Genomic DNA, 15,446 nt, shown 5'->3' on the forward strand with positions numbered 1-15,446 from the left:
TGGGACCAAAGGCATAGAGCACAGCCCTGACCAAGATAACTTGTGTAAAAAGATAATATAGTTTGCTGAGAAGTTAATTTTTTTTTTACTGTGTCAAATTTTTGATTAAACTCTTTGGCTTTCTTACTAAAAATTATTTTCTTGCGTTCAATTATCCTTGGAAAAATTAATTTCATAATTGTATGTAAAAAACTTGCAATTGACTTTAAAAGTTCTTAAGATATTGCGAAATACGCAAAAAATAAAATTAACAATAAGGATTCCAAACTTGGGATCGGTCTGCTGCTGATAAAACTAGGAGGACCATATTTCCCAGATTGCGATTACCCCCTATATTTTGGGGGTCAAAAATCCGAATCCGTTGGAAAAAAAGTATGTTTATTCAGAGAAATTACGTTTTTGTGTTCGATTTCATAACTTAAAATATCGTCTGAATTAATTAATTACTACCATATATGAAAGCCCCTCTTCGGACCATTAAGATTCAATCCTAGAAAGTGAAGATCCGATCATTAGATCAAATATTATTCAGGGTGGTCCGTTTTTTATTTTCATCACTGTACAATGCGTGACATAATAATGAAATAAAAAGAATACATAGTTAGTATATAGATTCCAATGTCGTTATAAGGAAGTCTGTTTTAAAAAAACATTTTATCTAAATTTTTACACATATATTACAATTTTAGTAATTTTTTTAAAGAAAAAATTAACAGACGTATCTAAATATTGCATTAGTAAATGCTTATAAAATCATTTGCAGAAACAAATTTTTGAATTTCACGTGCAAAGGAAAATAAATATTATATTGGATAAATACTTGTTGTCAAAACAATGAGCTGCTGTTAGAATATGACGTGAAGTTATTAAACTTCCTCCACAAATGAAGCGACTCAGACCAAATTGATTCCAGGAGTGTACTGAAGCCTAAAAGGAAAACATTCATTTGTTTTATGATTGTAAATGTTATTTAATCTTGTGATTTAAATTTTTTTCTTAATAGTTTTTGGCATCACGTAAAGTGGTTCTTCTAGGGGATAATAACAAAATTATTTAAAAAAAACTATAGCCAGTATTTCAATTTTAATTTTCCAGCTTATCACAAAATATTGAAATTTAAATTGCATAACATCATTAGTTAAGAAGTGTTTATTTATATTTCTTAAACAATTTTGATATGTTTTAAAGTCCTTGTCTTACTCCCTGCTGACTCTCTAAACTGTAAAAAATTCCGGATCAAATTTCGATATAAAGTACCGGCACTTTCGATGCATCATCCGTAATATCCAATTTTATCGAAAAATATTATGCAGTAATTTTTGCAGTAATACTTATTTAATTAGAGTGATTCAGTGATTTTGCGATAATAATTGCTGTAAAAATTACCATATATGTTCCATAATATGTTCCGGTAAAAATGAACTTTTGTGTAAAAAGTACCGGCACCCAAGGCCGGATTAAACATTAAGCACACTAAGCACGTGCTTAGGGCACCAGAGGATAGGGGGGCACCACAAAGCCTAACTAAATGTTCGCAGTAAATTTTTTTTTTTTTTTTTGAAACATTGATAACAAATTTATTATTTTGAGCTTCCATTTTAAGAGTAGATAACAACCATTTCTAAGTACGAAATTTCACATAATAAAAGAAAAAAAAAACAAAAGATGTTTTGTAACAAAAATGTTCGGTCTTATAATGAAATTAGGTAGTGAATTTCTGTGCGATAAAAGCTCTATTTATTTATCCATTACAATGATTCCATAACATACTGCTACGATTCATGTTTACAGAATATTTTTCGCAGTTGTAGAATTTAATACTCCAGAAATTTGATATTTTTATGAAAAAAAATTTGATTTACAAAATTTTGATGCAATGGTTTGATGATGTAAAAAATTTGATTTTTGATGTGAAAAAAAAATCTATGTTGTGCATGTTTGCAGTTTCTGTGCAGGTTTTTGTTTATACTACATAAAATATTTGCTTATACTATATTTTTAATTATATTCTCATTGTAACTGGAAAAGAAGTCATCAAATTACGTAAAGGTTGTGTTGCAAAAATTTACGTCAAGTAATTTTTTTTATTCACTAAATTAAGAAAAAGGAGCTGTGTTTAAGAATCATTTTTCGAAATTTCTTTGTGGAGGAGAGGTTAAATTTAGGAAAAATATGACCACACACTTCTCATCACTTATGATTTTTTTTATCGATATATATCGAATAACGAAATTAGATTTTAAGATTTAAAATATATACTACGTAATATGAATGCAAGCAGCTAGTTTTTGAATAAGGAAAGAATTATAGGTTCCTTAGTCCTTAGAGTCTTGTATAAATACAAATGTTATAAAAGTTGAGCACAAAAAATGTGTAAATTCTCAATGTGAACCGGATGCTCGCTGACATTGAAAAATACGTTAAGAAGAGTACCCATTAAAACTAATTTAATTTTGAAAGCAAATGTAAGAAATAAGTAGCAATAAGATAAAATTTTTAATCATTGAATTTTGTTTAGTGCAAGTAAACTATATTTTGTGCAACTTATAACGAAATTTGTAAAAATTATAATTAAGAAATAAGAAAAGTACTGAAAATTTCAAATTAAAAATAAATAGCAAATTTAAGAAAGATATTTTTATTAATTGAATTTTAAAATATGTTTAATAACTAATAAGGAAAATCCTTAATGATAATGATTATATATATATACAATATATGTGTGTAATTTCATCAACTTTTATTATGATGATAATTTGAACATGTAAATATTTTGAACATGTAAATATTTTGAATATAATAATATTATTTCCGTCACTAAAAAAAATTTTAATAGTTGTGCTTAATTTTTACTTGTAGCTCGTGTGTAAATCAGATTGAAATAAATAAATAATTAGTTAAGGTATTTCCATTATCCATTAATTTTTTCTTAAAATAAAAATTGGTCATTCTGCATAAACGAGTGGGAAAAATATTGTTGTTCCCTGTTATTTTATTATAAGTAATAGACTTCTGGGAAACGTGGTTCAATTTAACCTGATCTTGCTTTCTGCCTATAACAAACAATCCAGTAAAACAACAAAATCTGTATGTTGCCAGCATTCGATTCCATGAATTCGAAGGTTCCTGAAAAGGACCACCGTGATTGTCACCAACATATGTGTTAGAATACAAAGCTAAATTTTCTGAGAAGAAACACTTTAAGGATAAGACAAGCGTAACCAATTGATTTACTACAGACAGAGAACATCCTTTCATCTCAGATATCTTTATAGGGGACTCATTCCCCCTTTTTTTTCTTTTTTTTTTCAAAAGAAAAAAGGGTGCATATCTCAGAAAATTCAAATTGTCTTCCTTTCGAGGGGGTAGATATACAAATAAATGGTGACTTATAAGATTGAAGAAAGTGGGAGGTCTAGGAAAAGAAAAGTTTCTTGATTGACATAATTTTTAACCAATAACATTATTTATGCTACAATCAGTAACTAATTTCTCGTATTTACACACCCCCGTGTATACGTGAATGCACAGAACGTGAGTGCACTGAATCCTACATGAATGCACAGAAAAAGTTTATTCTACTAAAACATTATTCTAAACTATTGCTTTTGAAAGCATGCTGTAATAGTGTAAAACTGATGTTGCTTCAGGTAGTAGCTAAATCCTTCAAATAATTTTATCAATAATTATTATTTATCGATCAATATTGATTTTGTCTAAATCAATATAAGCGAAGAGTTTAATTTTCCTATAGTATTATATTTTAATAATAAAAAATTAAACTTAAATGTAAAAATAAAATTACAATTATTAAAAATTATATAATTTTTTTTACATTTAAGCATTCTATTACACAATAATACTCAAAAGCAATAAAAACAAATTTCAAGCTTTTGTTAAAAATACAATGTGACATGTTTTTTAAGAGGGGCTGCCGTATTATAAGTTTTAAGAAGTAATTAAATTTTTTAAATGAATGATCTTATCGAAATAAATTTCATTCTATGACGTTATAATTAAAATAGTTATTCGATTTAAAATAAAAATTTTAGGTAACAATACACAAATTTTATTTTGATTTATTTTACGAATTTGTCTTTAAATGTTGTAAAGAATATGTAAAATATTTAGTACATAAAATTTTAGTAGGCAAAGTAGATTTTAGTTGGTTTAAGATAAATATTGGTTTAATAAAATTACATACATATGATTATTTACATTTATGATTATATTTTTCCAAACCTGAAATTATTTTCTATAAAACTTATGTGGTATTATGTACGCGTATGCATACAGGAATAAAAAATATCGTAACACAAAAAAAGTGAATAAATTAAAAATGATGGTCTGTTATTTTCTACTGATTATTATTTAAGTTCAGTTTTTATATTATATTCATTGTTGCTATATTTATGTTTTTGTTTTGTATTATAAAAACACGAATGTTCTGAATTTGTAAATGAAAATCTGATCATTGAATTTATAGTTATTTAAAGTATTTTGTTTATGCATTTATTTACTTATTGAGGACAGAGTGTTTATTTACTGTAACAGCTTTTTCAGACCTAAGTTTCTGCTATCACTTATGAGAATTTCAAGTACAGGTTTAATGCAGTAGTTTTAAGTGATTTCTATCATTTTTTCTAAAAGGTCATTTTTTTAATAGTCAAATTAAGATTTAATTGATAGTAATTTATTACTCTTAAGCTCCTCTGTACCTTTGACTTTGACAGGTCAACTAACTACGAGAATGTCCAAAATATAGAACAAAATAGTAATAATTTTATTAGATAATTAGTTCTGTTTTCCACAGATGAAATCTAGAGTGAGTTGTTATTATGGAATAAGTTCATTTCAGATTTTTAATCCAGATTTTATAGGATCATTAAAGATAATTGTTGTATTTATAAAATTACTCATCACTATTTTTCCCCTCTTCCTATCATTATTAATATATTAGGTTTAATAAGGAAAAAGGAATAATGAAAAGCATTATTATTTGTAAAAGTTATGCTGTATTATATACAGTGCGTAAAATAAAATAAAAGTAAAAAACTTGAATAACTCTTGATTTAATGATCGGATTTTAACTTACTAGATCTCAAAGGGTTTGAGGGCCAAACTTAAAATATGTTAATTAGTTGGTGCAGAAGTTTTTTTTTAAGTTATGAAATCCGGCAAACGTGCTTCCTCTACCTACATATATAAATGTTATTGTTGTTGAATTTGGATATTTGCTTCTCAAAATATTGATGGTATTCACAATATGGAAATTAAGATCCCAAAAGTTTTTTTAGGTTGAAAGTTTGGACTCTTTTATTCAATTGCAGGTTTCATGCATTTCGCCATGTCCCGAGAACTTTTGAAACGAATTGAAAAAATTTTGCAACTATTAATAAAATTCATTAACCTAAAAATAATTCCCTGTCAAAAATAGTTTTTTTTAAAATTATTTATTATTAATGGTCGGAACAATTTTTAATTTAAAAATATGCAAATTTTTATATAATTTTAAAGAATATTTATTTAAATGGTAAAATATAAAATTTGAACGAAATCTGTCGAAAAGTTCTTGAGAAATTAAATGTTAAATATATAACTTTTTTAAAATTGAATAATTAAGGTTTATTTGATTGATTTAGTACACATTAAATTTTGTATTTTGTCATTCAAAATGACATTTGTTCAAATTTTCAATTTAAAGTTCTTTCGACTATTCTGTTAATAAATAAAATAATATAAAATGATTAATACTTCTTAAAAATTATTTTTAGAATGAACTATTTTTAGGTAAATGAATTTTATTATTGTGAGCTAAAATGTTTTAGTTGGGTTGAAAAATTCTCGACATATGGCTATTTATTTCGAGAGTCAAGAATTCGAATCAATCGAAAAAAAAGGCATGCTTTTTTTAGAAAAAGTACTTGTCTGTTTTTTTAATTTAAAGTATTTTGAGTCTTAGTATATAAAAGTTCAAACTTTCGATCATAAGTTATTCGAAGTGTTTGCTTTTTTACACATTGTACATACACACAAACATAAGTTATTTTTTTAATATTAATTGAAAAGTTTTCAATTGATTCTATTTTAATTTTTTTATTTAATTTGAATAAATACTTTTTTTTACAAAAAATTTTGATTTTATATTTTGAATTAACTCGTGCCTTAGTACTAGATATATTTGATTTGTTGAGGAGGGGGCACCAAAATATTTTCAGTGCTTAGGGCCTCAAGAGGTCTTAATCCGGCCCTGCCGGCACCCAGAGTGCCGGTATTTTTTACTGTAATTTAATTTGGAATTTTTTACAGTGTAATTTAATAGAGATTCCTGTTTTTCTCGATATATTTTTGCTGATATATTTTAGTGTTCTAATGCAGTAATTTGGGTTTCTATTTATTCTTTCCTTACCATCCAGGGCCATGCTTGATCTTCGGAATTAGTTCCGCCGAGGACGAATGCCTGCAGTTCTGGCCTAGTCGTGCTTCTGCTAGATGTAAGAAATCGCCGCCCACAAACAGCTGTAGAAGAAAGAAACTGTGAATATCACATTATGAACACAGAAAAACTAGACTAGCTTCCTTTTTTTCTTTCCTGTTTAATTTCCTTCGAAAAGTTTTGCTGTACTGATGATTTTTTATTAAGAAATGAAGTCTCCGAAAAACACTAAGCCTTGCAATATCGTCTGCACTGTAAATTAATCGCTTGCAATGAAGCTTGAATCGTCTTCAATGCAGAAGATCAGGAATACAACTTGAATCGTCATCTTTGCAATTTGTGAATAAAGCATTGAAAGACAGTTGCAAAATTTGGTTGATGGCCGCAAGGTTTTGCTGATATCATTTTAAAATATGAATGTAGAGTATCTTTTATAACAGAGATTGCACTTATTTTATATCCTTGAAATATTTTATTTAAAAATATACGAATATATTTTGAGTACAATAGTGTTTATGTGAATAAAGATAAATTGATAAATGTTGATGTGATCTGAAGATAAGTAGATAAATGTTTTCGTGAACATTTTCTTTAATCCCATCAGGTGTAACTACAATATTTAAATTTGTTTTCTGGATAAAACAGCTATTTTATGAATAAATTCTTTTAAATGTATGTTTTCTGTAAAGCGTTCATTTTAAACCCAAAATTAAACTCGTTTACATTTCTCTTTCTAGATTCAAATTTCAAACAAATTGATTGTTACATGTGAAATTGTTATATAATATCTTCTCTGTAATTGGTATGTAATATCCTCTCTGTAATTGTTATGTAATATCTCCTGTGAAATTGTTATGTAATATCTTCTCTGTAATTGTTATGCAATACCTTCTCCGTAATTGTTATGTAATTTCTTATGTAATTATGCAATGTCTTCTTTGTAATATTTATGTACTTTTTTAATCAGCATTGAATTAACTTTATTTTTCATCATTAAGAATAATTCATTATTTGCTGGAAAATGGTATGCAAGTAAAGTAAATTTTTGCTTCAAGTTAAAAAATATGTTGATTTGATTAATTGAAATTTAGAACATATTACAATTGGAAACATATTTGTAGTTTAGAATATTAATCAATTCCTCTGTTATAATTAAATTATGTGGGCAAGTTCTAGCATAATTAGGTTATTCTTTATGCCTACTGTCTTGAATTGCTTTAAATTGAATTTGTGGAATTTTAAAATGCATTAACGTGTATAAAAAAAGGGTTTAGATTATGTGGCGTGCTTATGTAAATTGTAGAAGCCTCAACTTTAAAAAAATAGCAATTTATTTAATATAAATTTTATTTATTTTTTATTAATTATCGTAAAATAATTTCAATATAATATTTTTGTAGATTGCATTAAATTTCAAAGAATATCTAAAAAAGGAAAAAAGGTGAAAAACTAAAACCTGCGCTGTAAAAAGCATTGTCAAAACTACCAGTATATGGTAAAATTTATCGTATTTCTGGTTCTATGGGAACATTAAAAACCTAAGTAATTTCTACCAAAGAGCTTTGATAATGATTTTAGTAAAATTAACGACAAAATATAGTATTATAATGTGTGATTAAATTTGGTAAATTTGGTAAAATTCTTATTCTACTATGATACCATGGAGCAAGGCATAGAAACAAATTATTCGATAAAATTTACTTTTCAGTTTTGTATTTCTTACTAAATGAGTGGTAATATGAACTATAATATTGAAAAACCAGAATTTCTGTTAAACTGTTACCATATAACAATTAACATATGAATGTTTTCAATACCGTATATTTTGGTTTTATTAACCAGATTTTCTTAACCAGAAATGTCACTACCATACAGTATGTTAATTTTACTAGGATCTTTCTCTTCATGTAGATATGAGTTCATTGTTATAAAATAATTACTATTATTATTTTACAAATTTATAAAATAGTTATGGACATCATTTTACACAGTAACAAAAGTGTGCAAAATGTATATAATTTTTGCTAAAAGCAATTTTAAATATAAAAAATAGATTTAAGTAGAAAGAATACTTTTAAAAAAAGAGATATACCTGGCTGTGAAGTAGGATGTAATTCTGCTGGTTGAGAAGCAGGATTGCTTTGCGGTTTCCTACTTGTAAAGTATATCACCTGAGGCAATTTTGTAGTCCTCGTAGATAAAACTAAAATAAAATGGAATAAGTATTTTTATTTGATCAACTAAATTAATAACAATTTGTCAAAAATATTGCAGTTTTAATTCTTAGTATACTATTGAAAATGTAAGTTGATCTAAATATATTATGGTATGGTTGTAGTCCTTTCATAGGCGATTTAAAATTTTTAATTAACAACCAGGCATTCCAAAACGACTAACGATTTAAAAAATTAATTTAAATTAATTATTTAAAAAATTATTCAAAATTAATTAAAATTAATTTTTTAAAATTTGATTTAAATTAAATATTTGAAAAATTAATTAAAATTAATTATTTTAATAATTGATTAAAACTAATTATTTTAATAATTAATTAAAAGTAATTATTTAAAATTAATTAATCAAAATTAAATAGTCAAAAAATGATAAAAACTTAATTAAATAGAAGCTATATATATTCTAAGGAATATATTCCTGAGCAGATGGCTCCAAATTATAAAATATCGCTTTGGAGCCATTTGTTTAGGATACAATAATTACAAGATCACTTAAGTTCGAAAATTAGTTAAGAAACTCATCGGCAGATAGTGCTACTGAATAAAGCCCGTTGTTTCTGCGAATAATTTCTTTAAATCAAAAGTTTTCCTGTGTTAGCAACACCACCAGTTAATGAATTTTTGTCAAATTTTTAGATTGAGTGCGAATAAAATTTCAAGCTTACTGAACAGAACAAGGCGAACAGCATATTCTTTATTTTTATTTAATTTTCCTAAATCTTCGGTTATTTCAGGGGCAAATAAAACAATCAGGTATATTTTCTCTTTATAAAAGTTAAAATATTTATATTTCGAGTCAAAACTTCAATGCATTTATTACTAGCTTTTATCTTACTTAAATATCACCACCCGTCACGACTTCAGGCAAGGGAAATTTTCCAATTAGAGCAATGTCTTTAAAACGAAACGGGAAAATAGTATTAATTTAAATACAGGAAATCGGATGACTTTATAAAGCTTTCATGAGAGGAATAATGAGAAAAATTAATAAACAACTTTATTAAATTTATAAAAATTCAACAATTATTTAAATTTAATACGTTTTGAAAACTTTTCAGCAATCATGTAATTCCGAAATGGATTATATTGATTTTAAGAAAAAATATTTTGCTATAAATAAACTAATAAAATTACTTAATACGAAATTTTAAATGTAGTTAAAAATGTATAATATAGATTACCTACCTGGTTGAAAAGCTGTTATTCCTGAAGAACGAGTTTGCCAACTTGGTGTTTGCTTTTCAGAACTAAAGCTCCAGTTTGTAGTTGTTCGCATGGGTTTTCTACTTGATTGTTTAGTTGATCTAGGTCTTCTACTTGGAACAGTGTGCCTTATACTGCTTATAGCTGGAGTTTGCCTACTTGGTGTTGTTTGCTTTTCCGAACTAAGACTCCAATTCGAAGTTGCTTGCGCTGGTTTTCTACTTGATTTTGCAGTGGATCGTGGTTTTCTATTTGGAGCAGTTTGTCTTTTAGTGCTTGTAGTAGGAGTCAGCCAACTTGGTGTTGTTTGCTTTTCAGAAATAAGGCTCCAGTTTGAAGCTGCTTGAGCGAATTCTCTATTTGGGTTTACAGTGGATCTTGGTCTTCTACTTGGAGCAGTTGGCACTGTAGTACTCGGTGTTGTATGTACTGTAGTATTCAAATGCCAATGTAAAACTATTTTCCTGGTTGGATATGGTTTTAAACTTGTTCTAGATTGGTTTGTGTTCAATGGATATACAGTAGCCTGATTCCAACTATAAGTAGTGGATTTAGTAGGATATAGCTTTTGATCACTCACTGCTTGCTTAGTATGGTTTTGACTCCTAACAGGAACCGTAGAAATTAAGCTGGTAACTTTTGTTGTATGGGAAGAAGTAGCTTTTGCAACCTGTATTTCTAATGATGAACTTTCTTTAGTAGCAGTACTTGCGCCTGTGTGGATTAAAGAACCCAATCCGGGTACTACAATATTTACTAAAACATTCAAAGGATTGAAAAGTGTTCTAAGGGGGGAATTAGTTTCTATCTTTATAGGCTGAACGACATGCCTTACTGGAGGTGAAGATTCGGGATTGTGTGTTTCTTGGTAAGGGCAGCAAAAGAACTCGACATTTCCATAGAATTGGCATGATGCCCGCTGGATATTTACGTAACTTGAAGTCCAACAATCATGTAATGCTCTGCACTCACCAGGTTGCTTGTCTGGAGTTTCACATAAATAATCATAGTCTCTTCCTGGTGATATATGTACGTCAGAATATCTCTGATCATAAGGATAAAAACCTGAAACACCATAAAATGCTTATTTTAAAAGTTCTCAAAATTTATTTCATAAATTAATTAAACAAAAATTGTTAAATAAGTTATGATGGTTTCATTAGAAAGTTTTCAGTTATATAACAACGTTAAACTATAATATTGGTACTTTGAACCATAATATCTGATTTACTATAATTACTGATAATTAACCATAATTACTGATTGAACCATAATATCTTATTCTGCAATCTTAACCCTCTGACGCAGAATTTTTATTAAACATGTTTTTCATGTATTCTTTTCATTAATCTGTGATAATTTAGGTCAAAATAAGTTAAATATATTATATTTAACGTTAGTTCAACGTTAAACCATAATATTGGTACTTTGAACCATAATATCTAATTTACTGCAACCTTAACCTTCTGACGCATAATTTTTATGAAACATGTTTTTCATTCTTATTTTCATTAATCTGTATTAATATGGGTCAAAATAAGTGAAATATATTATATTTAGCATTGTAGTAATTCATGGTTAATAAATGCAGCATGGAACACAGGTGCCTTTTTCTGCATTAAATATAAAATCTTCCAAACAAAGTTCACTTCTGAACAATAATTTTTCAAATTTACACTTATTTGCAGTAATATCGACCTGAGAAAAATAGTTATTCATCATTAAAATTTCGTTAGTTTACAAAATTAATTTTTAAGAAATTTTTGAACATGAATGAAAAACACATTTTTTTTAAATTATTTTTTTGGAATTTTTTTTTTTTAGTATAAATATGATTCGGATTTTCCAGCAGATTTTTAGTAACTATTAGACTATTTTCCATAATTAAATATCAAAATATATTTTAACTTGTAATGAGAGCGTAAGAAAAAATATATGAAAAAGAGTCACCGGTGTGCGATCTGCGTCAAAGAGTAAATAACCGGTTAGGTTATGCATTATTTCGGTACAAGGCGAACAGTATTGTGTAAATAAGGTTGAAAAGTATTAAATTGCATGGAATTATTGTTTAGGTTATGTCTTATTTCGGTACAGGGTGAACTGTTTTGTATAAATAAGCTTAAAAAGGATTAAACTGCACAAAATTATTGTTTAGGTTATGTCTTATTTCGGTACAGGGTGAACTGTTTTGTATAAATAAGCTTAAGAAGGATTAAACTGCACAAAATTATTGTTTAGGTTATGTCTTATTTCGGTACAGGGTGAATTGTTTTGTATAAATAAGCTTAAAAAGGATTAAATTGCGCTGAAATGTTGTTTAACTTGGCGTAATGCTAAAGTTGCATCGAATTCGCTCATTGCAGTGGTTCGGCATGTTTCAATATTTTTTTAACAGTGTAGACATACGTTGCTTATAATATAGTAAAAAAGTAGGCACCTGGATATCTTCCAGCTTTTACAGATCCACACTTAAATTGAATAAAGAACACAAGGATCAAGGGAATCCATTTGAAAATCAGTTCATTCCTGAAAAATTATATTTATAGTTGAAATATACATATAAATATTAAAAGTATCAATTATAAACACCATTATTGATAATTTTTTCTATACATCAATTTCCCCTCTTTATCGAAAGGATTTTTCAATTAAAAATGATGCTTCAAAATTCCAAAATCAGCCTATAAAATAACTAAGTTACAAAGATCATAATCTTAAATCCTGTATAAATTTTAATTCTTTATATAATATTCCACTTCAGTTCCGCCAACAAAAATTAGCCCCTACTGTCAATTTTGTCATTTTTAAGTGCATTCTTAATTTGTCGAAACAAAATACAGCATTTGTTAATTCAAAAACTTGAAAGCATGAAATAAAAATGCAACATTGTTTTGCGTTGATTTACATAAATAAGTTTAAAAGAAAATTTAAATAAGAATAAAAATTGTGAGGTAAATTTATTAAAAATTTAAGAAAATTTTAAAAAATAGCACATATTTTCTGGCACAAGAAACGGTCAAGGAGACTCACTTCAAATCCTTTAAAAAATTAAATATTAATCTGTTGTACATAGTTTTTGATTTTCAAAATTTCATATGTTTATAAATTGAGAGTCAACTGTAAAGTTCAGATTAAAGAGAATTTTCGCATACCGTTTGTTTTGCGTTAACCATAACACTAATCTTATTTTCTACCTATTAGTGATGCTGTGAATTTCAGAGATTTTAGGGCAAGCGCTGTAAAGTTCCAATTGCGTTACAGTTAAGGGGTACAGCAACAATTCGCAAACAAAATATTTCAGTCATATACTGAATGCTCATGTAGTTTTGCCTCGATTTCGTATCATTTTCCCAAATATTTCACAAATAGTATTTTCCAAATATTAATATTTCACTTCATAGATTTAACAGAAAATTGATTATTTGTTATATTAGTATAGAAGAGAATAACAAAATATATCTAGAACACACTTACATTTTATGAATTTCTACTGTAAACATCGGAAATAAAAAATGGTACAGCGGAAATAAAATATGGCAATAAAATAATTTCACTTCGTATATACTCCAAAAATTTTCTTACTATCGATAACTATCTAACATATGATAGATTAGCGAGAAATTTATGGTATTTAATAATAAAATTGTTTTTATAAAACATATATATATTTTTTGTATTTTTATATTAATGCATGTCAAAAAAAGAAAAACTTTTCCATCAAAACATGAAGGTTTTCTCTCTAAATGTATGCATCAAAAAATTTATTAGCAGCGATAATTATTTAACAGATAATAGATTATTAGTAATAGAAATATAGAATTTAATAATAAACTTTTTTTTGTAAAGCATTTGCATATTATGCACTTAGATAATAATGCGTGCCAAAAAAATATTTCCATCAAAACATGAAGGAATTCCTCTCTAAATATATGTATTAAATTCGTATAGGTACGAGTAATAATTATTTATCAGACAGTCGATTATTAGTAATAGTAATATAAAAGTTAATAATTTTTATAAAGCATTTATGTAATATGTATTTCCATAATAATGCATGCCGAAAGAAGGAAAACATCTTCATCAAAACATGAAGGAATTTCTCGCTAAATATATGCATTAAATTCGTATAGGTACCAATAATAATTATTTAGTAGATAGTCGATTATTAGCTATGGTAATATAGAATTGAGTAATGAAATATTTTTATAAAACAGTCATATATCTAATATATGAGATCATATCTTTAATATATGAATGCAATATATGAATATATTATATTATGTACTTCCATAAAAATGTGTACCGAAAGAAGATAATTATTTTATAGAAAATCGAATCTTTACAACAGTAATATAAAATTCAATAAAAGCATTAATATTTTATGTATTTCTTTAATAATAAAAAGCTTTCAATATATTTCGATAAAGAATGAAGGAATAAATATTTTTTAATTATCATTATTAATTTTTAATAATTAATGTACATTAATTAATAATATATATAATATAATCATTATGTAATTAATGTATCTAATCATCATATATTAATACACATAAGCACAAGATACGTAAGTCTTAATACTTTCAAAAGGAATGAATAACAAAAATGCATTCCGAATAAAAATTGAAAGAACAATATTAAATTTAAATTTAATTGAAAAAAATAACACAATTGAAATTAGTTCCAAATTGAAAACAAAATGCACAATAACTTACCTTTGCTGGTTCATGTTGCTTAAGGTTTGACTCCTCGTGCTTAGTGTGTAAATACTAATGTTTTTATCATGTTTACCAGTGATTCATAGCCATTGGTTATCAATTCGTTAGGCATTTGGCAAAATTAGAGCTTCATAGCTATTCTTTATCTACGAAAAAGTGGTGACATTTTTACATGATCTATCAGTGCAAAATATCCGAGAAACAGTGAAACAAAGTAATATTCGCATTTATCTATAAATATTACAATAAAACACATTTTCACATTGTATCAGTACCATTAAACTAAACAAATACTAACAAAATAGCTTTAAAATTTCATTTAAAATGTTAAACTTTAACAAACTTTTCAATGACATCACTGGTCGTGGTGTTACGTGTTTACCTGACGAAAGCTAAACATTTTCACGAAACAAAAAAATAAAGGCAACTAAGTATACCAAAGAGTGTAAATAAAATAATAACAAAAAAAAAAAAAGAAAAAAAGTAAGGTCTTTGTAATTTTTCTTCTTCTAAGGAATGGCAATAAATTAGATAAGATTTTATCCATGCTTTTGACAGAAATTACTGGAAAATCACTACTGGACTTACAGAGAAATTTCTTCCGCTTCCTTCCTATCTGCATTTTTTTAAATTATTTTTTTATTATTATTACAGGGGGTGTTCTATTTTCTCTCGCATTTACATCGAAAAGCTCTTTGCAGGTTTGAGATAATTGAGAATAATTTATATCTCTCGATATTTCAACCTGTTCCAGAAAAAGCGGGAAGGGATCGTTCAGGAGGGGTTTATCTTGGGGGGGGGGTAAACAGTATTTTTCGTGGGGAGATTATATGTGACCTTCATATCAGGAAAGTT

At 26.8% G+C, this 15,446-nt stretch overlaps 1 protein-coding gene across 1 annotated transcript in view; it reads right to left on the reverse strand.

Moving 5' to 3' along the window:
• The window catches only part of LOC107456435 (ovochymase-1), a 35,459-nt gene extending 20,462 nt beyond the window's left edge, over positions 1 to 14,997 (reverse strand). The window contains exons 1-6 of the mRNA XM_071181760.1: positions 14,589 to 14,997; positions 12,311 to 12,399; positions 9,856 to 10,938; positions 8,529 to 8,639; positions 6,410 to 6,519; positions 821 to 927 (exon numbers count right to left, since the gene is read on the reverse strand). Of these exons, the coding sequence (XP_071037861.1) occupies positions 821 to 927; positions 6,410 to 6,519; positions 8,529 to 8,639; positions 9,856 to 10,938; positions 12,311 to 12,399; positions 14,589 to 14,602 (1,514 nt within the window). The 5' untranslated portion in view covers positions 14,603 to 14,997. The remainder of the gene's footprint in view (positions 1 to 820; positions 928 to 6,409; positions 6,520 to 8,528; positions 8,640 to 9,855; positions 10,939 to 12,310; positions 12,400 to 14,588) is intronic.
• Between the last annotated feature and the right edge of the window lie 449 nt (positions 14,998 to 15,446).

The sequence above is a fragment of the Parasteatoda tepidariorum genome, chromosome 6, assembly GCF_043381705.1.
Source record: "Parasteatoda tepidariorum isolate YZ-2023 chromosome 6, CAS_Ptep_4.0, whole genome shotgun sequence".
Taxonomy (NCBI): domain Eukaryota; kingdom Metazoa; phylum Arthropoda; class Arachnida; order Araneae; family Theridiidae; genus Parasteatoda; species Parasteatoda tepidariorum.